This window comes from Equus caballus, chromosome 11, assembly GCF_041296265.1.
Source record: "Equus caballus isolate H_3958 breed thoroughbred chromosome 11, TB-T2T, whole genome shotgun sequence".
NCBI lineage: Eukaryota > Metazoa > Chordata > Mammalia > Perissodactyla > Equidae > Equus > Equus caballus.
The window spans coordinates 27507383-27532286 of record NC_091694.1 but is presented as its reverse complement, the minus strand read 5'-3'; the positions used below and the strand labels follow the sequence as shown (position 1 = coordinate 27532286).

Genomic DNA, 24904 nt, shown 5'->3' with positions numbered 1-24904 from the left:
TACCTTTGCAGAGCCTTAAATAGATTCTTTGTCCCTCTTCTATTCATTTCTAAAATTCACTAACCCCACTGTCAGCTCCAGAAGGCGTGGGCTTCTCTTTTCTTCATCCTATGTCATAAACCCTCCTTCACAGAGCTGCAAGCCTCGGGGGTCTTAACATGTAGGCAGAAGAAGTATCTTCTCTATACTATGGGAAGATGCTTGGAGTTAAGCAGTAGAAGCTCATATGGAAACTAAAGGAATTTAGCAACTCCTCTCTCAACACAAAGCTTTGCTTTCGAACCCATTTTCTTGTACCATTCTCTCTAATCCAGAATGAGGAGTCTGAAGAAGGAGACGGAAAAAAGAACAAGGCTTAAAGAAAGGAAATTAAAGTAAAGGTTTAACATTTGCTATATACTGGCCAAATTACAAGTATGGTCGAAATTACCTGTTTTCCTCCAATGTGACTGAGAGCTGAAATGTGACTGTAATTTAATTAGGAAAGGGATCAACGCAAGTTTGATCTTTGCACTTTGGGGTGTACACCCCTATGTAATGGAATTGCCCAAATTCACCTATCAGCTGTTGCAAATGTCAAGGATTATCCTGATGTCTTGTCAGTGGGAACTCACAGACCCCTCTGTTGTGTCCCGATTTCTTGGACTTTCCACCCTTTCTCCCTGTGATGTCAAATCTCTCACCACGATTATTTATATTCTTGTTTTCATTTTCCTGGGACCTAAGGAAAGCGGGCTGATTGCACCATCACTCTTCTAGCTTAGCCCATTCAGCAAACTCCCCACCTCTCCATTCCTAAGATTTCCACGCATGTGTAGAGTTCTCTCCTGGCTTGTGGATAGAATCAGCCTCCTTTCCTCAGTTCCAGTGGAGGGTGTATGTGTGTGTCTGTGCATGTGTGTATTTCTGTGTCGGTGTGTGTAGCGGCAGGTGAGAAAAAGAGATGAGTCAGAGGTAGAGACAAATGACAGAGGAATTCAAATGGGCTCAAATACATAATTACTGTCTCTCTTTGATAAAAATATTTTGAGTGCTTTTTATAAAACTCTATGAGAGTATATTTACAGGTTAATAATCTATTTGAAAATAAGGAAGGTGGAGGGATTGCTGTTGCATTTTGTAGTATGACTTGTGGGTAAAGGATTATTTTATGTATGTTCACCCTTCTTACTTGGCCAAGACACAATACTGCTTGACTATTGTCTTAGTCTCTCTTCCTTGTTTTTCCTTTAGCTCAACAGAATTCACCAAAAATCCATGAAGGCTGGTGGGCATACAAGGAGGTGGTCCAGGGAAGCTTTGTTCCAGGTAAATGTACGCTTATTCTTGTTATTTTATTTTTAAGAAAATAACTTGAATGAAATATAGTATTATTTCTGGAATTTTGCATTTGCTCCATGTCAAGGAATGTTTTGTAAAAGGCAGCATAGTCTGACTTATGTGTTAGGTGAATAGTCCATCAAGAGAAAGTTTATTAAGGAGTGGCAACATAACCAAGACTACGTTTTCCATCTGAGCCTATGTCCCAGGGTATTTCTGTCTATAGGTGCCTCTGTCGCAGAATGGGAAATGGAGGATGGAGGGTTGAAGCTCTGTTTGCTGGAATTTGGTTAAGTGACAAAGAGCCATTTTTTAACATTAATGGAACAGGAATTCTGGGAAGGCCGACCGTGGCAACAAGGCTTGCTGGGATGCATGCTGTCACTGATGTCACATCAGTAGCATTCATGGTCAGGACTTAGCAGATTAGGCCAAGCACCAGCTAAAAATAGCAGGCAAAGTAGATGCTGTCAGCATGGGGGAGAGAACTGAAACAAACCATGACTTTAGTTTAGAAGCAAGATGGAGGGTCGTTGTCTTCCCCTTACTCTTATTCTAATCATGGTGCTCGTCCTTCTGCTGCGTCAAGACTTTAGTGGGGAGAGGGGCAAAAGAAAGAGCAAGAAGGTTAAAGAGAAGGATGGCAGGGAAGGCAAGTGAGATATTTCAGAGTGCTTTTACTGTTTAGATGTGAGAGAGAAAGAGGTAAAGCTCTCAGGAGGAGCCAATGTAGGGGCCCCACTTAGTCACTGAGAACGGAGGGCCCAAAGTGTCAGTCAGGGTCTTTGTAGTTGGTGGCGGGTGGAAAGAGCAGTGCCCCCGGGTCACCTGGTCCATTCTTGGTGGCTATGTCTTCTTTCCTGTCCTTCTGTAGAGTTTGTTCCATCAGCTGTGCAGAGCTAAGCAAGTGGCTAAACCCCTCTGGGCCTCACTTTTCTCAGGTGTGTTGTGGGACAAGAATACACGCTCTTGGAGCTTTCCAGTAGAATGAAAGCAGGCATGGTGAGGGAGAGTGGGTGACCCAGGAAAAAGCCAGCTGACTGCCCAATAGCCTCATAAATTGGTATTATTAACTTGATAAATTTACTATGGTACATTTCTTCCTTGGCCCAGTGGGCATAGAAACTGGACTTGATTAATTCACTCAGAAATGATCAGGTTTCTAATAATGATCATATAACAACTTAATTGACACAAGCTATGTTCATATGGTGTGATATAGACATATGGCATTTTATTCTTATAGTTGGGGACATCTCTTTCCAATGGATAGGATGCATAGATTTTTTTCTGAGGAATCTGCTTCTCATTTTCAAGATATCCCAGAAATGACATTTATAATTTTATTCTTGTGCTTTGTGATTATGGAATTAGAGCAACAAAGGGCATTCCCTCCAGGTTATAATGAGTCTTGTTAAACTAATACTGGCCTCTGTAGTGACTGAAATTCTCGTGGATAAGCACTGAATAGGCACTGCAAAATTTTGTTTTTCTGTCCCACTTTTTTTGATGTTTTTCCATCTGTTGACACATTTTTTCTTTAGGTGTTCAAGTTTTGAGTTGGCTCTTGCTTCTAAAACAAGTACAGGAAAAAAGCTTTATCTTTCCTTTATGTGTTGATTTAAAAGAGTTTGACTTTCCCTCTTATCCAGCTTTAAATGAGTTAATAAGTGTAAAACCTGCTACCTGGGGAGCAGAAAGGTGTAGAGCTCTGAGCATGGACTCAAGTCAGACAGACCTGGAGCTGAGTCTGGGTTCTACGGCTTCCTGTGTGCTGTCAGCAAGTTGCCTACCCTCTCTCAGCCCCCCGGCTTCTTCATCTGTTAAAATGGAGATAAGGATTAAATCAGCCTCAGAAGGTTTTGTGAGGATTAAATTGCATAATGCAGGTAAGGTGTTTAGGGTAATGCCTGGTGCATGGCGTGAGTCCGTACCTGTCAGATGTCATTGAGAACTGCTGGAGAAAAGGTTATAAACTGGAAAATGTAATAATCCAAGGGCAGGTCTCTCATGATGCCTAGAACATGGAAGGTGCTTATTACATGTTCCTTGAATTTGTAAACTCAACAGGTCTCTACACGGGGGCCAACCGAGAGGTGACTTTATCATCCACTGCATTTAACAGTCCTGAAGCTCTTTGGCTTCCTGGTAAAGAAGACTAGTAAAGGAGAAATTATATGATGATTTCACTTCCTAAACTTTTGGAAGCCCCATCCTGTTAAAAAAGATGAGAATTATGAGAAGTTTTAAGTTAAGTAATTTGACCTGAAGCTCTAACATCTGACAGTCTCCAGATGACTTAGTTTATCTGAGATGGTGCTTAGGGCAAACCATGGACCCTTTATCTGCTATTATCAGTACTGAGTATAAGGTTAAGAGTGTTCTTCTCTTTGCCACTGGGATTTTTTTTCGGGTTCTGGATGTATGAAAGAGAAGAGAACTTCATATGATTAGACTATTTGGACAAGTTTTATTGTCCCATAAGTTCTTTATAAGAGTACCTGGAAATAGCGGTCAGTTGGCATAATAATTGTGAATCTGTGACTTCAACAAAGCTTGTGGTAGATAGAAATATATGATTTCTATAGCAATGGCAAGCACAAGGTTTATTTAGCACCAGAATATCCCACTTTGGTCAATTCAGTGGCACTTACGGAGTAGCCACCTCATGCCAAGCACCACGCATGTGGCTGTTGATAAAGAGGTAACTGATACATGATTCTTAATCAGGGTGAATCCATAATCTAAAGAGGAAAGTAAGCCATCATCCATGACTCAGTATCACAAGGGCTTTAGTAGGGTTTATAGAACGTGTAAAGGAATCCACAAAGTATTGTGATTCTGCTGCCTGGTGTTTAACAGATTTTGTCGTTTATCTCCTCAAATCCGCATCTTCATCTAACCCTATCCATAACCACAGTCTGCCATGCAGGCAGAATCCCAGTTTTGTTTGCGCATTCACCCCCTACACAGCCATGTGCTCAGGGCAAGAGCCCCTCCCCAGCCCCAGAAGGTTACTCTTCGCTAATGTCTCTACCAATCATGGAGATTTCAGTCTCTTTCTTGACAGTGATTGATTTCATCATCAACTTCAGGATAGCTAATTTTATGTGTCAACTTGGCTAGTCCACAGTACCGAGATATTGGGTCAAACCTTATTCTAGATGTTTCTGTGAAGATATCTTTTAGATGAGATTAACATTTGTGTCAGTAGACTGAGTAAAGCAGATTACCCTCCATAATGCTGGTGAGCTTTGTCCAATCAGTTGAAGTCCTTACAAGAAAAAAACTGATGTCCTCCAAGGAAGAGGAAATTGTGATTCCAGAAGTTTCTGGCCTCGAGCTGCAATATCAGCTCTTCCCTGGGTCTCCAGCCTGCTGGCTTACCCTGCAAATTTTAGATTTGTCTGTCTCCACAATCACATAAGCCAATTCCTTAACATAAATCTCTTTCTCTTACACCTACACACACACACACATACACACACATTCTATTGGTTCTTTTTCTCTGGAAAACCCTGACTGATGCACTAGTATAGACATGGACTTATTATAAACAATTCTATCCATGGCTTGTGAGGAGAGGTCTGCTGAACAAACTTGGGGACAAAAGCCACACTGGAGACAGCAGAGCAAAAAGCTGGAAAGAACCCAGGTCTTTTGTGGCCCACTTCAGTGTTGAATTAACCATGGAATTGCCTTGACATTGGTTTTCTTAAGTGAGGTAACAAACCTCTTATTTTTGGAGCCACTTTGAGTCAGGCTTTCTGTCACTTGCAGCCCAAAGCATTCTTCCAGATTCAGGTTTTTCGGTACAAGAGGGACAGAAGCTGGAACTGCCTCTTGACAACGTTCAGGATTACTCAAAGGAGGAGGAGGAGGAGAATATCAGAGTAAACAGCACTGGCAAAGAGGGGTGAAAACGCACCATGGTTTGTGGAGTGCTGGGTACTTCTGAGCTTCTAAAGGATGGTACACAGCGGAGCACAAGGAGAGAGGAGGCCAGCAAGGTCATCAGGGGCCAGGCCATGAAACTCTTCGTGTTCCATGTTCAAGAGCTTAGACACGATCCCTTTAAAAACAAAGGAAATATAAGACATTTCTAAGCTCTGGAGAGACGCAATCAACTGCATGTTTTAAAAAGCCAGTTGTGGCTACAGTAATGGAGATGTACTGATTTCAATAAGAATATCAGAGGCAGAGGGATCCTTGAGGATTTTTTTTTTTAATCATCCACGCAAGAGATGGCAGGCACCTATACTAAGAGACTGTGAAAACACCCCAAAATTGGGTTTATCATGTTATTGAAGGATTCAGCATGGGGTTTGTTTGGTAGCATTTAAAGTATATATCTCTCTCATACTCATGTACATAACACATTTATAATTTAACATAAATACACACACACATTTAACACATTTCAGGAGAATGTGTGCCAAATACTGTCTGTTCACATTCCGTTTATCCAAAACAGCAGGGAAATTGGGCCTTCTCTTTAGAGGAGGCGCTATGCTAGGAGCTGGGATTTCGAAAGACGTGGCTTCTTCTCGGTGTTTACAATCCAGCGGGAGAGGCAGTCGCTAGAAGTAATGAGCAGCCTTTTGCCCCTGGCACCTGCTTCACGTGGCCGTGAGTAGAGGGCGAGTTTCCTTCTAGCTTTTCAGACTAGGACGTCAGAATCTGGGGGCTTGCTTCCATTTTAAGGCTTTAAATCATGATACTTGGGGTCTATATTTTTACGACTTCATGGAACCCTAGAGCAGGTGAAAAACCTCTCTTCCACTCCACCACCTCCAGCGGATCGCTCCTAGGTTCCGACCCTTGAGCTCTTCAGCTCTCTCATCCAGCAAGCTCTCTTTGAACACCTGCTTTCGGCGTGGCCATACTTGGTCCCTAGTAGGTAAAGACACAAAGGAGGTTCCACTGTGGGCTCAGGGAGCAGAGAATAGTGGGAGAAACCAGGGTAAATGTCACCTTACAGTGTTGTCAGGATTGCTGTGGAGGGTGTTTGGAGCTACCCATCTAAGAGAGCACAGAGGGCTTCCCAGTGGAGGCAATGCCTCAAACTGAGTCCCTAAGGGTAACATGTATGAATGGATCTGCAAGGGGAAGAAATGGTGTTTGAGAAAAGGGAGCAAGATGGGCAGAGGCCTGGAGGCTGGAAAGTGAGGCTCGCTGGAGTGAGCAGGGCTTAGGGGAGTCAGAGCCGAGGAGGCAGCAGGGGCCGATCACGGAAGGTCACACCAGCCGGGAGTTTGGACTTTACCCTAAAGGCCTTGGGGTGCCAAGGGACGGGCTGAAACTGGTGCAGAATTCGGGATGACGGGTCAGGGAGATGTGAGCTGAGATAGGAGCAGTGAGGACTCTGGGGAGGGTCCCCCGTCTAGGACCAGGAACCTCATCTCCGAACCCCCCTTCCCCGTCCAGGACAGAGGGCAAACTTTGCATACAGGGGGCTCAATGTTTGCTAAATCAACCTGGATCAGAACAGAGGACTTGTTAGCCCTTGATGCCAGGTGTCAATAATAATAATAAACACATCACTACACACCGCAGTACATGCTATAAAGGTGGACTGGAAACACCTCAATTTTCCACCTGTGTCCCCTTTACTCCTCACACAGAACGCTTCCCTTCTCATGCTTCTGGTCACCAACTGTGTGGAGGTTTTTTCCCACATCAAGCAATTCTTCATGACGTCAGTTGAGTCCTACAATTTAACTCGATTATGACACTATCTACCTGGAGATAGTGTCAGATTCCACAGAGTAAGGGCTCAGTCCCATGAGACTGCCCCTCCACTCAGATGCCAATCTCAAGTAGTGATCCTCAGTTACCCACAACTTCTGTCTGATTTGGCTACAAATAGGAGGTTCCCATGACCCCATCCTCGGGTTTCATTAATTTGCTAGAGCGGCTCACAGAACTCAGGAAAACACTTACTTAGGTTTACCAGCTTATTAAAGGATGTGATAAAGGAAGCAGGTGAACAGCCAGGTGAAGAGATGCATAGAGTGAGGTCTGGGAGGCTTCCTGGCACAGGAGCTGCTGTACCTGTGCAGTTGGGGTGCGTCACCCTCCCAATATTGGGGTGTGTTCACCAACCTGAAGCTCTTAAGACCCTACACTATTGGGATTTTTATGGAGGCTTCCTCACGTAGGCATGATGAATGATTAACTCTATTCCTAGCCCCTCTTCCTCTCTGGCGAAGTTGGAGAGGGGTGAACATTGCAAGCATCTCATCATGGCTTGGTCTTTCTAGTGACCAGCCCTATCTAGGAACCATCCAGGAGCCCACCCAGAGTCGCTTCAATAGAGCCAAAGATGCTCCTAGTGCTCTTATTATTTAGAAAATCACAAGGGTTTTAGGATCTCTGTCGGGAACTGAGACAGAGACTGTATATATGTTTCTTATTTCAAAAAAGGGTTTTGAAAAGTCCAGCAAGTCTGGAAATCAGGGAAGACCTTCCTGTAAAAGCCGTGGGAAGCCGAGACTGGAAGGGGACGAGGGAGAGTACCAGTGAAGAGTGGGCTCAGAGAGTGTTCCAGGCACAGGAATAAGCCCTGGGTAAAGGCTCAGAGGCATGTGTGGGCATGACGTGCCGAAGACACAGAACAAAATTCACTGTGGCCAGAGTGTAGAGTGACAGAGAAAAGGTGGTTTGAGATTGGAGCTGGTCAGGAGCCAGATCACACAGTCTGGGCCACACTCAAAGTATCTGCCTAGACATCCTAGCAGTAACGAGAGGACAATAAACAGTTATAAGCAATTTACTCTTCCTCGGGGATCTGGCAATCACCAAGCGATCGTGAAACCGAGTTTCCAACTGTCCGAATGACTACTAGAGGAATCTATAGCTTCATTTCTGATCAGGAGGGGATCAGGGGGCTGCTTCGGCTCACTGCACCATCCTCTGGAGCGTTCTTTAAAACTGAGCTGGAATGGTTCGCCCAGGCCAATAAACAATCCCAACATGCCATTTCCCACTCCTTCCTTGTTGAGTAGTTTTAAAACCTCAAGATTGTTAGAAGATGAAGGTAATTACAACTATTGGCAGCCACCTGTGGTTTAGCACGGATGCTTAATTACCTGTGGTGTTCAAAATGGCCAATTTTCTTTGCTTAAGAAAGGCCCACATTAGACACCTGGAAGGAATGTGAACTCTCTTTTTCTCCCAGCAGTCCTCCCAGGAAGGGAAGCAGACTGGACGGTGGGGGTGCTTGCTGATCTAGGATGGCCTGCCTGGGATCATTCACGCCCCTCATTTCTTCATATAGTAAATGGTGCCTCTAATAGTTTTTTATTGCTGTGTAACAAATTACTACACATTTAGCAGCTTAAATCAACATATTTACTGTCTCCCAGTTTCCTTAGGTCAGGAGTCAGGCATGGCTTCGCTGGATCCTCTGCTTAGGGTCTCACAAGGCTACAAAATGTGTCAGTCCAGCTGCGTTCTCATCTGGGGCTGAGCTCAGGCGGGTCCTTGGCAGAATTCACATCTTTGTGGTTATAGGACTGAGGCCCTCAGTTCCTGTTGGCTGTCCCTTCTCCATAGGCAGTTCACAGCATCGCTGATTGTTTCTTCAAGGCCAACAGGAAAGTGTCTTGCTTTGAATCTCTCCCTTCTCTTCTTGGAAGGCCTGGACTCTCTTTTAAAAGTTAAGCCTACCCAGGATAATGTCCCTTTTGATCAACTCAAAGTCAACTGATCAAGGACCTCATTCACATCTGCAAAGTCCCTTCATTTGTGACATATAATGGAATCTAATCACAGGAGTGAAATCCCATCGTACTCATAAATCCCACCCATTCTCAAGGTGGGAAGATTATACAGGGTGTGTACACCAGAAGATGGGAATCTTTGGTGCCATCTTAGAATTTGGTCTATCACAGAGCCCCACACTCCTCCATCTGGTAAACTGTGCCCCTCATTCTTGCAGAGTAGAAAAGCATAAAGAGCTGCTGATCTGCTCAATTCAAATCAATTACAAGATGGCATTTGAAAATGAACTAGACATTGTTCTAGCCTAATATCTTCAAATTAAGAAGTAGGAAATAATATTCTGTGGATTGGATATTGCTTTTGTTGCTTTTGCATGAAGAGTATCCTCAGAAGAAAACCAAAGCCAGCTTTGCCCAGCCCACCATAGATTTCTCAGATTTCTAGCAAATGTAGGAGGTGAGGGAGAGGGTAGGGTTTTATACATGACTCCCAGGTTCCTGGTATGGGCCACATGGAGAGTGGAGCGGTTCTCCATTGTGAGGACATAGGAAAGAAGCAGTGAGGAGGGCGGGTCAAGATATGTAGAGGCTGCTTGTGGACAGCAGCCCTCGGGCTCATCCAGATGCCACCCTAAATTGCACTTCCAACCATTTTCCCCCTGCCCTTATCTCCCTGGCCCTTTTATCTTCTAGCCTCAGACTCTGGCTTTTGATCTTCTCCCTACTTAGGCCTCTGTCCTCCTGTTTGGTGATGTTGCCCTTTGGCCTCCGGCTCAGGCTCAGTGTTTGCTTCCCCCATCCTCCCCACCTCCTGCTCCATCTTCACTCCACAAGCTCTGCTGACCCTGGTGTCAAGTGTAGCTCAGGACACAGGCTTCCTCCCTTCAGGAATTCACTGCATGATTGTCCCAATGCCTGTTCAGTCTCCCTTTGAAGGGAAGATGATCCCACAGCCCCTGAGCTTATCTGCCCTTCAGCAGCCTTCCATACATGCCACATGAGTGCTATATAAAGTCATTGAATGAGTTTCGTGTGGCTGCTGTAACAAATTAACACCAGTGTGACTTGAAACAATACAAATTTATTATCTTATAATTCTGGAGGTCAGATGTTCTAAAATCAAGCCCCTGCTGATATTTCACTTTATGGCCTCAGTTTCTTTTCTGCAAAAATGTATGCAAACCTTTTTGTTTCAGAGTAGAATTTTGTTTTAATTTCTCTAAAAGATAAAAGTTGCATTTTATAGAGACCTGTGGCATATTGTTTGGTTAAGGGAATAACCCTCTGCTATTGGGGGCAGTCAATCCTTACTGTGTAGGCTCTTGTTTTAGCCATTGAATTTCCTTGAGCAGGGTGTAGGTGAGAGAGCACACCAGTACTCTGTTCCTGGATTTTGCTTTTGTCATTCCAATCTTCTTCCTCCTTTGGGTCATGGAAGCCGCAAGAAGTATTGGAAAATGCTCATCGGCCTGGCTCTTCCATGAACTCTTAGGCAAGTCACTGAGTATCTCAGGGTCTTGATTTCCTCCTGGTATAAAGGGTATTGAGCTGCATGGTTTTCAAAGGCCTATTCTGGCTCCAATATTCTCCGAGAGTTTGGTAATGTGACATAAGATTGGTTTGGGATATATATTTAGCAGCATTAAGAAATAGAATATTGATTTCATTCACAGGATAATTTTATCATGTTCTCAATATCTGTGTTCGGAAATGGAGTCAGCGATGCAAGTGTGTCTCTAGATTTCCGATCTCTCATCTCTAAGAGAAAGCGAATAGAATTTAATGGATATATTCTTCTCAGTATAGGAGGGTGATGATACACTGACTCACCCTTAATTATAAATACCTTTAGTTATATTTTTTTCCCCAGAAATTGGATTTGTAGGGATCAAAATTTACTCTGAGCCAGATCGGTGCCAGACACCCTGCTAGACATGGGGGGTACCAATAAGAATAAAGTAAAGCTCCTGATCTTAAAGAGCTCACAGACAAGTTTAGAGACTGCCATGCAAATCAGGGGTTACAGTTCAGCCTGGGAAGGGCTGGGAGACTAGAGTGGTGAGAAAAAGGAGAAAGTAGCCCACTCTACCTCAGAGAAGGTTTTGCAGATGAGACTTCTCTTGAGCTAGGCCTTAAAAGATATGTAGGAATCTGCCAGGTGGACAAGACAGAAAAGGGCATTGCTGGTGGATTAAATGGAATGGAATCAGACCTACTACTAAATAACAGATTGTAAACGTCTTGCAAGCAGTGAGCACTCCTATTCATCATCTCATTTACGACAGTCGCTATTATTACCGTACACCAAAGCTGTGTGGTGGAGAGTGCACCAGACTCTGAAGATCATACTTTGTGTCTCACTCCATCGTGTACCAACTGTATGATGTCTGCAAATCCCTTAGCTTCTCAGAGCCTCTGTTTACTCATTTGTAAAATAAGGACAATAAAACCTATTTCTCAAATATTTTTGTAAAACTAAAATTATATATTAGATCTAGATGCGCCTTATAGACTCTGAATGTATTCAAAAGTATTACTAATTTTTTATCATGATTTTGCCTTAGGCTATTTAAGTTTGCAAGGAAGAGACCTGCTCAGGTGTACCATCATGAGTTCCTAATACATCCTTTTAATCCAGGGAGGCACTGTAAGCCTTTTAAAGATATGCTAACTATAGCGCATTGTGCGCAAAGATACACTTTGAGCACAAGTATACATAAAATCTGCATATATACTTCACTACCAAGAGGGTGTGTTTGGGTCAGGTTGCAGCCATCCAATATGGAGTACTTCTGTTGAATGGGCTTTTGTGCGAAGACTTCTCAGAGGTACGTGGCTTTCCTGGTGACACACGCTAATCTTTCGTCCAGTCAACACAAGTGGTTCTAGCCAATCGACCACTTGGGGAATACTTCTGGAGCTTCAGGACCTATCCAGTCGGAGCTATCCTAAGGGAGACTCAGTGGCAGTGGTCCACACTGGCTGCAGGCAGCAAGAGGGCACATTGTCTGTAGAGAATTTAATAACAATAATGAAATCCACCCAAAGTTTGCTCTGCTTTTTATTATGCCCATATGCTGGAAATCTAAATTTGCCAGTGATGACATACTCCTCCTTAAAAAATGTTTTATTAGTCCAAACTCTAAACAATTCCTGTGGTTGCTGTTGTGTTTTAATAATATATGTGTAATCTTCAAATTAGCACCTTTCTGTTACTTATCCTTTAATAAGCACTGCATTCGACGCGGAAGTTAATGGGGGAACTCTCAGTTACTCAGTTAGCTTCTAACGCACAGGGACTCAACGACATGTGTTTGTTCCAAGACGACATTCCTAAGGGGTCGGAATTGGTGAGTTCACTGCAGGATGGTCCCTGTCTCCAATCCCTGTACTACTACATATTCCTGAATCTGAACAGTTGACTCAAAAGAAACAACAATGGCGCTATGACTGTAAACACGAAGAAACAGAACTCAGGTTACTGCGATTCTGCCATTCTGTGGGACTACTTGGAATTTTTATTTGTACTTAAAACACTGAAGCAGAATATGAACGGTAAGGTGTAATATTTTTGTTTGGTAAGTGCAGTTTTCCTCTCAGCCATGAAATGTTTTATTGAACCTGAATAATGCCGTTACCGCTGAAAACTTTAAATTATTTTAAAACTAAAGAAAAATGATTCTTGTTGATTATTGTGATTATTACTGAAAATAATTGTGTTGTTCAGAGAAGGGTGTAATACAAAATGGTCTGCTCTGGGGTCACGTAGTTTAGGGATGTCACTCTATAGAGCCTTGGGTTCAGTAACTTTGCATCCACTGAAAACCCTTCCATGGGGTGGGCAACCCAAAAGCAGAGCTCGTGCCTGCCTCCTGGCCATGAAACGCAGGGTTTCTCTGAGTGAAGCTAACTGGGTTAACATCCGCGGCGTTGGCCTCATTCTCTCCTGGCCGCTCAGCTAACTGAAAATCCTCTTTTCCTCCCTCCTGACAAAGCCTCCCATTTGAAAGACATGCCTTGGTTCCCTTCACAAGCCACAGATACAGCTTTATTGAAAAGAGCTTGGTGAGAGGTTGGGAGGGACCTTGTGCGGGTAAATACTGCTCACTGAGTTGTCGTGTGATAATGGGAGTGTTTACAGAACACACGGCAGGATGCTTCACCCTCTGGTGATACCTTTTTGTCTGCTGGAAGATAATCAAAAGCAGCAAGACTATAAGCCCCAACCGGGAATCCTACTTCTTATACCTGCAAAAGGATGACAGGGAGGTGCCTGTGGACTTTGTTAGAGCATGTAACGTTCTTTAACGTTCTCAAAAAGACAAACTATATAGCAAAAGTTTTTATGCAGCAAGTATCCAGCATGGGATGCTCTTACTTTGAAGATCTGGTAATAGGAGGGAGCCAACTCCCCTCCCACCTCCTCAGCCTGGATTGCAGGGTCCCAGTGTGATGATAATAGCTGGAAGGGGGGCCTTCTTTCTCCCCCAGCCCACTCCATGCCTCCTTATGACTGGACCCCATGGCAGCTGTGATGATTTTTGCATTTCAACTCCAAATCGCCCACAAGCTGTCTTCTCCCATCCCTGAACAGAATTGGGTCACCAGTTCCTGCCAAGTGCCAAACCATTGGGTCCTTCAGTGTCGACTCCGATCACCAATGATTCTCCTTTCAGATATTTCCCCTTCCTTTCTGGAAGAGTACACATTTCTAGATCAACAGTTTCTAAATCTGATGGCTCCTTGGCAGGCTTCTGTGCCTACTGTTCCTCATGTGACCTTCATGGATGGTGTTCCAGAACCTCACCCTATGTCTTCTTAGCTCTTCTCAGAGCCTCAGTGGCCACCTGCTTTGTGTGGACAACTCCAAAACCTCTAGCACTCATTCCAACCTCTTTCCAGTTATGTCCTCATTTTCCAAGCGTTTCAACAGCCCCTCTTCCCCATCTTTGGAGCACCAGAGTTTCACAATATCAGTTGTGCAGGTAATATCAATTATGAGCTCTATTATATTTTATTTCAGGCTATCTGCCTTACTCTGGGAGAGTTGACTGTTTTTTCCCCAGAAGAATCTTGCTAACACTGCAGCAGTTGCCCAGAATCATGCCTCATTTTAGAGTGATTTTTATGTAGACCACACCTTTCTTGCATTTGTTTTTCCTGGGAAAATGTTACCTTTTTGTGTGATTAGTCAGAAGAAATTTTGCCTTCATTTCATCAGTATGAAAATATATAAGTAATATATTATTATAATACATTATATAATGTCATACTGTAATATATTAATATTACAACATATTTATACTTACTGATTTTTAATTATGCATTTTGTGTTCACTCCTGCTGTGGTGGTACACTGGTTAAGATTTGGTGCCTTCACTTCTCTGTCCGAGGTTTATTTCCCGGTCATGGAACCACAACACCAGGCTGTTGGTTGTCATACTGTGGCAGCTGCGTGTTGCTGTGATGCTGAAAACCGTGCCACTGGTATTTCAAATACTAGCAGGGTCAGCCACGGTGGACAGGTTTCAGTAGAGCTTCGAGACTAGAAAGAAGGACCTAGCCACACACTTCCGAAAAAGTTGACCACAAAAATCCTATGAATAGCAGCGGAGCATTGTCTGATAAAGCTCAGCAAGGTGAGAGGATGGAGCAAAGAGACCGGGCAGGGTTCCGCTCTGCTGTCCACGGGGTCGCTGGGAGTCAGAATCCACTCGAGGGCACTAACAACAAATTTTGTGTTATGGCAGCTACTTTTTCTTGAAGACATTCTTCTTGGAGCCCTCAAACATTCTGTTCTAATGGAGACTGATTGCTTTCTAAGCTTGTTGCTCAGCCATCACACACTGGCTTTTGGGGGCATTTTTTGCTTTTTTGTTAAATCTCCTGGGTTATTTCTACTCCCTCTCATATATTGTGTTATACGTTTTTTTTTTTTTTAAGGTTTTTATTTTTCCTTTTTCTCCCCAAAGCCCCCTGGTACAAGGTTGTATATTTTTAGTTGTGGATCCCTCTAGCCGTGGCATGTAGGGTGCCGCCTCAGCATGGTTGGATGAACGGTGCCACGTCCGTGCCCAGGATCCGAACTGGCGAAATCCTGGGCTGCTGAAGCAGAGCCCGTGAACTTAACCACTCGGCCACGGGGCCGGCCCCCTGTGTTATACTTTTGAATTCACTTTATTGTTTTCTAAACTTCATATATTTGGGGTTTTTGTTTTTTTTTTTCACAGAATGCGTGTATGGGTGATCAATGTTCTGGGTCCTCAGATGTCCAATGGAAGGTCTGTCCTTTGCCCTTACACTTGAATGATAGTTTGTTCGGTAATAGAATTCTGGTTCCAAAATTACCTTCTTTTAGATTTTTCTAGGTATTACTCTACTGTCAGCTTGCAAACAGTGTCTAACATGAAAAGTGTAATGGCTTTGTAGATAAATGTCTCCCACCAGGCCAGGCTCCTACTAGCTTTTAGGACATTATCTTTATCCTTGAAGTTCAGAAATGTCATGGGATGTATCTAAATGTGTATGTCTTTTTTCGTTATTTGTGCTCAGCATGCCAAAGTTCAGGTTCCAACCAGGCAGAGAGTTTTTTTTTCTCTTTTGTTCTCTTATCTATGAATGCTAAGAAGAGTGCCTGACAAAAGTCAGAGCTCACTGACTCTTATTGACTAAATGAACTAATACTTAAGTCACGTCTTATTTTAGGGGAATTTTCTTCTATCATTTCTTTGATTATCTTCTCCGATCTGTGCCTTCTGCTCTCAAATTCTGGATAATTTTGAAACATATGGATGTATCTTCTAAGCCTTTATTTTCTTTCCCTCCACAATTTTTGTATTCTTTCCTTGCTCTCGTAATTTCTCTCTCTGTCTTTTTATATTAAGTTCTAGGTGATTTCCTTTACTTATCTTGCATATTTCTGCTTTGGCCTTCAGCAATATCCATTCTTTTATACAGAACTTTTATTCACTTTTTAAATTTGGCAATCATATTTTAATTTCTAAAAACTATTTTTGATTTACGTTTTTTGTGAATATTTTCTTGTTTTATAGACCCATTATCTTCCTAAATCCCTACAGGGATACTAATTGGATTTTTTAAAGTTTTCTTTTGTCCTCTCAGTTATCTCTCTCTTTGTTAATCTTGGTTCCTCTCTTTCATGCTGTTGATTTCCCTCAAATGTCTAGTTATCTTTGGCTGTCCATGTTTTAAACAAAGGACTCAGTATTTTGGTGTTGGAGACGGATATGGTTTCCTCTGCAGCTGTGCCCATCTGTTTCTATGATAAGTCTCTACCTTGAATGAGAAGATTTAAAATGGAGAATCCTGAGGCGCCATCTTCTCTTCAAGGTATAATGAACAGAAGATAAAAAGATGAGCTGGTGAATCTCAGTCTCCAAAGTAAAGAAGACTTTAGGGAGTGCCGTGTGTGGTTGTGTTTCATTTCTGTGTAGAGTTGCTCCTCTTATTTCGCGTGTCTGTGTCACCTGTGTGGTTCTGAAGTTACCTTGGGTTTGGCCAGCCTCTCTCTCTGGACCCAGGCACATAATAAGAAAGACCTCATCCCCACCCCCACCACACACACACACACACACACACAGTTGACCTCTGCTTCATTAGAAGGGCCTTCTCATGGCTTCCGCATGGGAGCAAATGCCATATCCAGCCTCAGCATAACTATGCAAAGGACGAGAAAGAACAGCAGCTCAGCACTTCCACAGGGAAACTCTAATCATTACCCTGTGCTTGGCCCACTTCTGTTCCCTATACCTTTGACTGCAGGTTTGGCCGTTCTCTAGGGAGCCCCTGAAAAGTTAGGAAGGAAGACTATCACCCCTGTAAGGAGCTTATTCTCTCTCCTAGTTATGTATTTATTCTCTTGTTAAATCTGATCCTATCTGCTTGAGATCTTCTGAAAATTCCTGGCCCTGCAAATGGTCCTTGTTCCTATCTATTATAGTTGTTATATATTTATTCCTTTTCTAATATTGTTGCTGTACAGATAATTATATCCGGGAAGTATGGGTGGAAGAGACAGTAAACAGATGTGCCCTGAATGATAATGAACCAAATCCTGAACAAATTCTTTTTTCCCATCAAACTTGTTCTTTCTCCCCAACTCCCCCATTATTTTAATGGCTTGTCAGTTCAGAGAGCCAGAAGTCAATGGCCATTCATCAGAGTTAGTGATTGCCTATCTTGCTTGTTTCTTCCCTACCTCCTTCCCTCCTCCCTTTCTTTTCTTTCTTTCTTTGGGTCAAAAAGTATGTTTTGACCTAAGCACTGGAGAGGGGCTGGGTGTATAGTGGTGAACAAATAATGGTCTTGCCCTCTCAAAGCTTACAATCTAGTGGAGGAGGCAAATGTCAACCAAACAGGCATACGATTAAAACACATGTTTACAAAGTATGGTACAGTCCTTGAAGGAAGTAAGAGTGGGAAGGCATTACTGGGGAAATGTCATTTGAGGTGAGCCCTGAAGAGTAAGTAGAATTTGGCCAGTAGGCCAGTGAGATAAGAAGATTTCAACAAGATGGGGCACGAACAGTGGAAGTCATTGAGGTAGGAAAGACCTTGGCACATTGGAGGATGGTAGAGAAATCCAGGGAAGGGGTTGACGTTCTAAGCAACATTAAAGAAAGGATGAGAAGCTGGGAAGAAGAGGCCTTGCAGGCCACGTAAGGAACTGAGATTTAAATTTTGTTCAATAGGAAGCAATTATAGAGTATTAACCAGAGGAGTTGCATGCATGATATGCACTTTTTCTAGTGATCACTTTAGCTATTGTGGGGAGAATAGACTAGAAAAGGGCAAGGGTGGACTTAAGAAAACCAGTTAGAAAGTGATTACAGAAGTGTAGGGGAGAAACAGTGGTAGGTAGAACCAGAGAGGCAGAGTGAAGATGGAGATAAGTGTACTGATTCTGGAAATGTTTTGGAGGTAGTGGACAGGACATACTGATATACTGAATGGAAAAGAGAGTAATGAAGAATGAACCTTAAGTTTGAGGTTTGAATAACTTGGTGAACGGTGCTGCCATTATCTGAATCGGGGAACTGTGAGAGATGTAGGTTTGGAGTGAGGAGAGTCCATTATTCGGTTTTAGCCATGTTAATTCTGACATGCTTTGAAACATTCAAGAGGAGGCAACATAGTGGCAAGAGAGGTCTGAAGGGGTATATATACTCGCCTCTTGCCAGCATACAAGTGGGATTTAAAGCCACTGAGTGAGTGAGATTCCCCAAAGAGAAAATACAGCTCACAAATAGAAGATTAAAAACTGAGAAAAGTGAACTTTTTAAGAAGTGGGCAGAGATGGAAGAAGTTTTACCCACTATGACAACTCACATTAGTATAGGACCATGTGAACATTTGTATGTTTAACAACCATACACTTTATACCACACTTACTTTGTGCCAGGCATGATTCCAAATGTTCATTTGAAAATGAACTTTGCAAATGTTAACTCATGTATTCCTCACAACCACCCCATGAAGGATTTATGATTATTAGCCCCATTTTTCAGATAAAGAAATGGAGAATGTGGAAGTTTAGTATCTTACTCAAGGTCACATCGCTAGTGAATAACAGAGCCGGGATGCCAACTCAGGTAGTCTGGTTCTAGAATTCATACTCTTACACACTCTGCCGTGGTGCTCTCAGCATCCTGTGGTCTCATGTGGGTTCAGTAAGACCCAATCCTAAGTGAATGGGCCAGGTGGGAATGGAAGTATTTCTTCTCTTGTGGGTCTTCCAGACCTTGATTCTTTTGAACTCTTGCCACTTAAAATCAATCTATTGCCAAAACCCGTCGCTTTTTTTTTTCTTTTTCTTTTATTGATTTATTTATTGAAGTAACATTGGATTATAACATTATATAACTTTCAGGTTTACATCGTAATATATTTCGAATTCTGTGTAGATTACATCGTGTTCACCACCCAAAGACTAATTACCATCCATCACCACACACATGTGCCTAATCACCCCTTTCACCCTCCTCCCTCCCCCCTTCCCCTCTGGTAACCATCAGTCAAATCTCTGTTGCCATGGGTTTTGTTTGTCATTGTTTTTATCTTCTACTGATGAGTGAGATCATACGGTATTTCACTTTCTCCCTCTGACTTATTTCACTTAGCATAATACCCTCAAGGTCCATCCATGTTTTCACAAATGGCAGGATTTGCCTTTTCTTATGGCTGAGTAGTATTCCATTGTGTATATATACCACATCTTCTTTATCCATTTGTCCCTTGGTGGGCCCCCAAGTTGCTTCCAAGTCTTGGCTATTGTGAATAATGCTGCAGTGAATATAGGGGTGCATGTGACTTTATGCATTTGTGTTTTCAAGTTCTTTGGATAAATACCCAGCAGTGGAATAGCTGGATTATGTGGTAGATCTATTCTCAATTTTCTGAGGAAACTGCATAGTGGAAACTATGGAGTGGAGAGAAAAGGCATATGGAAACTGCTTTCCATAGTGGCTGCACCAGTTTGCACTCCCACCAGCAGTGTATGAGGGTTCCCCTCTCTCCACATCCTCTCCAACACTTGCTGTTTCCTGTCTTGTTAATTATAGTCATTCTGACTGGAGTGAGGTGATAGCTCATTGTAGTGTTGATTTGCATTTCCCTGATAGTTAATGATGTTGAACATCTTTTCATGTGCCTGTTGGCCATCCGTATATCTTCTGTTTAGAAATCTCTGTTCAGATCTTTTGCCCATTTTTTAATTGGGTTGTTGGTTTTTTTATTGTTGAGACATATGAGTTCTTTGTATTTTTTGGATATTAACCCCATATCTGATACATGGTTTGCAAATATCTTCTCCCAATTGTTAGGTTGTCTTTTCGTTTTGTCGATGATTTCCTTTGCTGTGCAGAAGCTTTTTAGTTTGATGTAGTCCCATTTGTTCATTTTTTCTTTTGTTTCCCTTGTCCGGTCAGACATGGTACTTGAAAATATGCTGCTAAGACCAATGTCAAAGAGCATACTACCTATGTTTTCTTCTAGAAGTTTCATGGTTTCAGGTCTTACATTCAAGTCTTTAATCCATTTTGAGTTGATTTTTGTTCATGGTGTAAGATAATGATCTACTTTCATTCTTCTGCATGTGGCTGTCCAGTTTTCCCAACACCATTTATTGAAACCCTATTGCTTTGAACTCCAAAATAATTCTTACGTCTGTCATTTCATCATATTCCTTCTGATACCATCCAAATTTCGGACTTTAAGAATATTGTGATAAACTCCTAAATGGTTGGTGTTTTCTCCCTGCTCCAATCACTTCTCCCCATTCCAACCAGCCGCTTCCCGTTATCTCCTAGATAGAAACCTTCAGTGACCTCACACTTCTTACAGAGTAATGTCTACAATCCTCTCCTGGTATCCAAAGCCACCTGTCATTTGACCTCAACTTCCAAGCTCATCAGTCACTCTTCCACAGCCTATAGCTACTGCTGTCAACCTGGACTAATTAACGATTCCTTGCTTATGTCCTTGGCATTCTCAGCTCGCCAGCTCTGTCTTCCTCTCGGCACATTTAGAATCCCTTTCTACTCTACCATACCCCAAAGCTTCCTGTCCTTTCCTGCTGGAATCTTACCTGTCCCACACAACGCAGCATTAGGGTTCCTCCCTTTCATGATTTTTTGATTTTGAGCTGAAATTCATCAAATTCTTTCTGAACTCTTAAATTTTCTTTGTGCCCTTTACAGTAGTCATCAGATTCTAAATATTATAAGAATTTGTGCATACCACTTGTCAAGTTCTAGAGGGCAAGTCATCTGTATCTTTCCCTGCCCCCCTACCCCATAATGCCTGCACTATGCCTGGCTAACAGTGAGTGCTTAAAGTATTTATGTACTCGATAAACAGATACAGGCTCTTCCTCTCACCTGCTTTTTCCTATCTGATGAGTACCTGTAGAGCTCTGCCCCTTTGTCTTGCTTTCCAGTGAGATGATTCTGCTTCCCAAATACATTCACATCATGGAGTGATTTATTACATCTATTTCCCAAAAATACGCTAAAACTGAGAATGCTAGGTGACTGACTCCCCAGTTACGCCTTTTGCAGACAGGATGAACTCCGGACAAGGCATTTTTTCTGCCGGTTTGGCTCTCAGCAAAGTGCTTTTCAGATGTTTCAGGAAAAGAAATAAATTTTTTTAAAAAGGGTGGGTTTTTTTGGGGAGGGGGGTAATCGGTTTATAGATGGGAACCAAGTCCTGAAAACACATTTATTTTCAACTAAATAAGAACAAATGGAACTTTTTCAGGCTTTCATTTTGCTAATACAATATTTTTTCACCATAAAGCTTATTTTCTAACTGGAGTTTATTTTGTGGTTGGAGAAGGAGTTATTTTACAATACTTAAACAAACTAGATATTTTTGGGGTTTTGACCAGGACAGTAAACACCATATATTAAGTTTGAACTTTATAGTTTTAGTAATAAAAGCAAGATTTAAATCAAATATATGTATGATTCAATTTTTTATATTCTCTTATAACTATTTAAGAAAAACCCTGGAAAGAAAAACCACAAAATAAAAAAACATGTTTATCTTTGGGAGATAGGGTTATTTTCTTTTTTGTACATTTCTGCATTTTCTAATTTTTTTTTTTTTTTTGAGGAAGATTAGCCCTGAGCTAACATCCGCTGCCAATCCTTCTCTTTTTGCTGAGGAAGACTGGCCCTGAGCTAACATCCATGCTCATCTTTCTCTACTTTATATGTGGGACACCTACCACAGCATGGTTTGCCAGGTGGTGCCATGTCCGCAGCCAGGATCCAAACCGGCGAACCCTGTGCCGCCAAAGAGGAACGTGGGCACTTAACCACTGTGCCATCGGGCCGGCCCCTCTAATCTTTTAATAATTAGCAGACATTACTTTTATGTTAAGACTTTATTAAAAATACAGCTTTTTTCTAAAGGAAGAATTGTGGGAATGAAAGGTGGTGTTGAGTTTTTATAGATCTTAGGTAAAATTTAGTACTTGTGAAAATATCAGTCTTTTTAAATCTGTTTTATCGAGGTATCACTCATAGTAAAATTCTCTAATTTTAAATTTATCAAGTTTTGACAGATATACACACAGTCCTGTAACTAACATCATGATCATGATACATAACATTTTTGTCCTCCTAAGAAGTTAATTTGTGCCCCTTTGTAGTTGATCAGTTCTTCCAACCCCCCGGTCCCTGGCAACCACTGACCCACCTTCTATCAGTATAATTTGACGTTCACATCAATGGAAGTTTAGGCTGCATGTATATAGTTCTTGTGCCTGGTCTCTTTCCTTTAGCGTGAGATTCTTAAGGGTCATCTGTTTGTTCACTATATGAGTAGTTCATCCCTTTACATTGCTGCATAGTGGTTTGTTCTCAACAGATACCAGATTCACTTACGAGTGAACATTAGAGTTGTTTCTAGATTTTGACTATTTGGAGTAAAGCTGCTATGAACAGTCATGTACAAGTCCGTGTGTCAACATATGTTTTTATTTACCTCGCTAGGAGAAGGATTACTGAATCATTTGGTAAGTGTATTTTATTTTACAAGAAGCTGCCAAACTGTTTTCTAAAATGGCCGTACCGTTTTACATTCCTGCTCTCAGTGTGTGAGTTCCAGCATCTCCACAGCCTGTCAACACTTGGTATTGTCCGTCTTTTTATTTTATTTTTCTTTCTTTTTCCTAGTTTCTATTTCATTGATTTCTTTTCCAACACCTAGTATTTCCTTCCTTCTCTTTACTTTGGGTTCAATTTGCTCTCCTCTTTCTAGCTTTTTTTTTTTAAAGGTGGAAGCTAGAAATTTTGCTTGTATTCTTTTTTAATAAAAGCATTTAATGCTACAAATTTCCCTCTGTGTCTGCCTTAATGGCATCCCACAAATTTTAGTATGTTGTGATTTAATTTTCATTCAATTCAAACCATTTCCTGATTTCTCTGTGATTCTTTTTTCTTTGACCTGTTGGTTGTCTGGAAGTATGCTATTTAATTTCCAAACATTTTGGGATTTTTTCCAGGTATATTCTTGTTATTGATTTCTAGTTCATCTCTGTTGTGTTAAGAAATACTACTTTGTATATTTTCAAACTTCTTAAATTTATTAAGACTTGTTTTATGTCTCAGAATATGACCTGCTTGGGAAATATTCCAAGTGCACTTGAAAAGAAGGTGTATTCTGCTATCGTTTGGTGGAGTGCTTTATAAATATCATTTAGATCTCATTCGTTGAAAGTGTTGTCAGGTTTTCCATTTATTAACTGATTTTGTCATTAATTGTTATATCAATTATTGAAAGAAGAGTCTTGAAATCTCCAGATATAATTGTAGATTTCTTCTTTAAGTTCTATCAGTTTTTGTTTCACCTACTTTGAAACTTTTATTAGTATTTGAGAATCTAGCAACAGTACATACCCATTTCTCTTTTCCTGGCTTTGTACTATTGATGTCATACATTTTATGCCAACATATGTTATAGACCCTATTCTAAATTATTATTTTTGCTTTAAACAGTTAATTTTTAAAGAGACTAAAAATGAGAAAAAAATGCCCCTCACATTTATCCACTTATTTAACTTTTCCGATGTTCTTTATTCTTTTGTGTAGATCCAAATTTCCATCCACTGTCATTCTCCCTCTGACTGAAGGAGCTCCTTTAATATTTCCTTTAGTGCAGATCTCCTGGCAAGGAATATTTTCTTGTTTTCCTGAAAAATACTTTATTTAATCTTTACTTATAAAATATATTCCCACTGGGTAACAAATTCTAGGTTGGCAAGCTTGTTTATATTTTCCTTTTAGTCCTTGATATTGATCCACTTATATTTAAATAAGCTCACTGTCATTCTTATCTTTCTTTCTCTGTATATAATGCATCTTTTTTCCTTCTGTCCACTTTTAAGATTTCTCTCTTTATCACTGATTGTCGTCAAGTTAGTTATGATGCTTCTTATCTTGGTTTCCTTTATGTTCAACTGCTCATGGTTCATTGAGCTTCTTAGGTTTGTAGGTCTTTATAAAATTTGAAAAGTTTTGGCCATTATTTTTTCATAGTTTTCCACCACTGCCCCGTCAACCACCTCAACTCCTTCAGGGATTCGAGTCACATGTATTTTAGACTGCTTGATATTATTTCACAAGTCTCTGAGGTTCTGTTCAATTTTTTAAGTTCTTTTTTTCTCTCTGTGCTTAATGTTTGATGGTTTCTACTACTATTTCTTCAAGTCCGCACATCTTTTCTTCTGCAGTAGTTAAACTGCTGTTAATCTCATGAAGTGTATTTTTCCTTTCATATGTTTTATTTCTCATCTCTGGGAGATCCCTTTGTGTATTTATTAAAGCTTCCACTTCACATCATGTCCATGTTTTTCTGTCCTCCCTTCAACGTGTGGAAAATAATTAGAGTAGCTGTTATAATATTGTTGTCTGCAAATTCCATATTTGTGTATTTCTGCAGTTGTTTCAGTTGGTTGATTTTTTTTCTCCAGGGTACAGGTTGTCTTTTCCTGCTTCTTTGTATCACTTTTCATTTTGAATTGATGGCAGATACTGCAAAATTTTATACTTCTGGTTGCTAGATTTTGTTATATTCCTTTTCTGGTGTTGGATTTTGTTCCAGCGTGCAGTTACGTTGCTTGAAATCTTTTAATTCTTTTGAAGCCTTGCCAGAGAAACCTTTCTTCTGGGGCGAATTTAGCTCCATCACCAAGCCTACATGCTTCTCTTAGTTCTACCCAGTACTCTGTGTATAATACGCTCATATGTTTCCACTTAGGATATGGGGAATACAAACTACTCCCAGCCCTGTGTGAGCTTCAGAAATTGTTGTGACTACTTCTTTCCAGTGTC

The 24904-nt window shown here is 41.4% G+C and overlaps 1 protein-coding gene across 3 annotated transcripts in view; it reads left to right on the top strand.

The window, feature by feature from the left end:
• Positions 1–24904, top strand: part of CA10 (carbonic anhydrase 10) — a 469786-nt gene that overhangs the window by 80207 nt on the left and 364675 nt on the right. For all 3 annotated transcript variants that reach the window (XM_070226348.1, XM_070226347.1, XM_005597501.4), the window contains one exon: positions 1234–1308. In XM_070226348.1, the coding sequence (XP_070082449.1) occupies positions 1234–1308 (75 nt within the window). The remainder of the gene's footprint in view (positions 1–1233; positions 1309–24904) is intronic.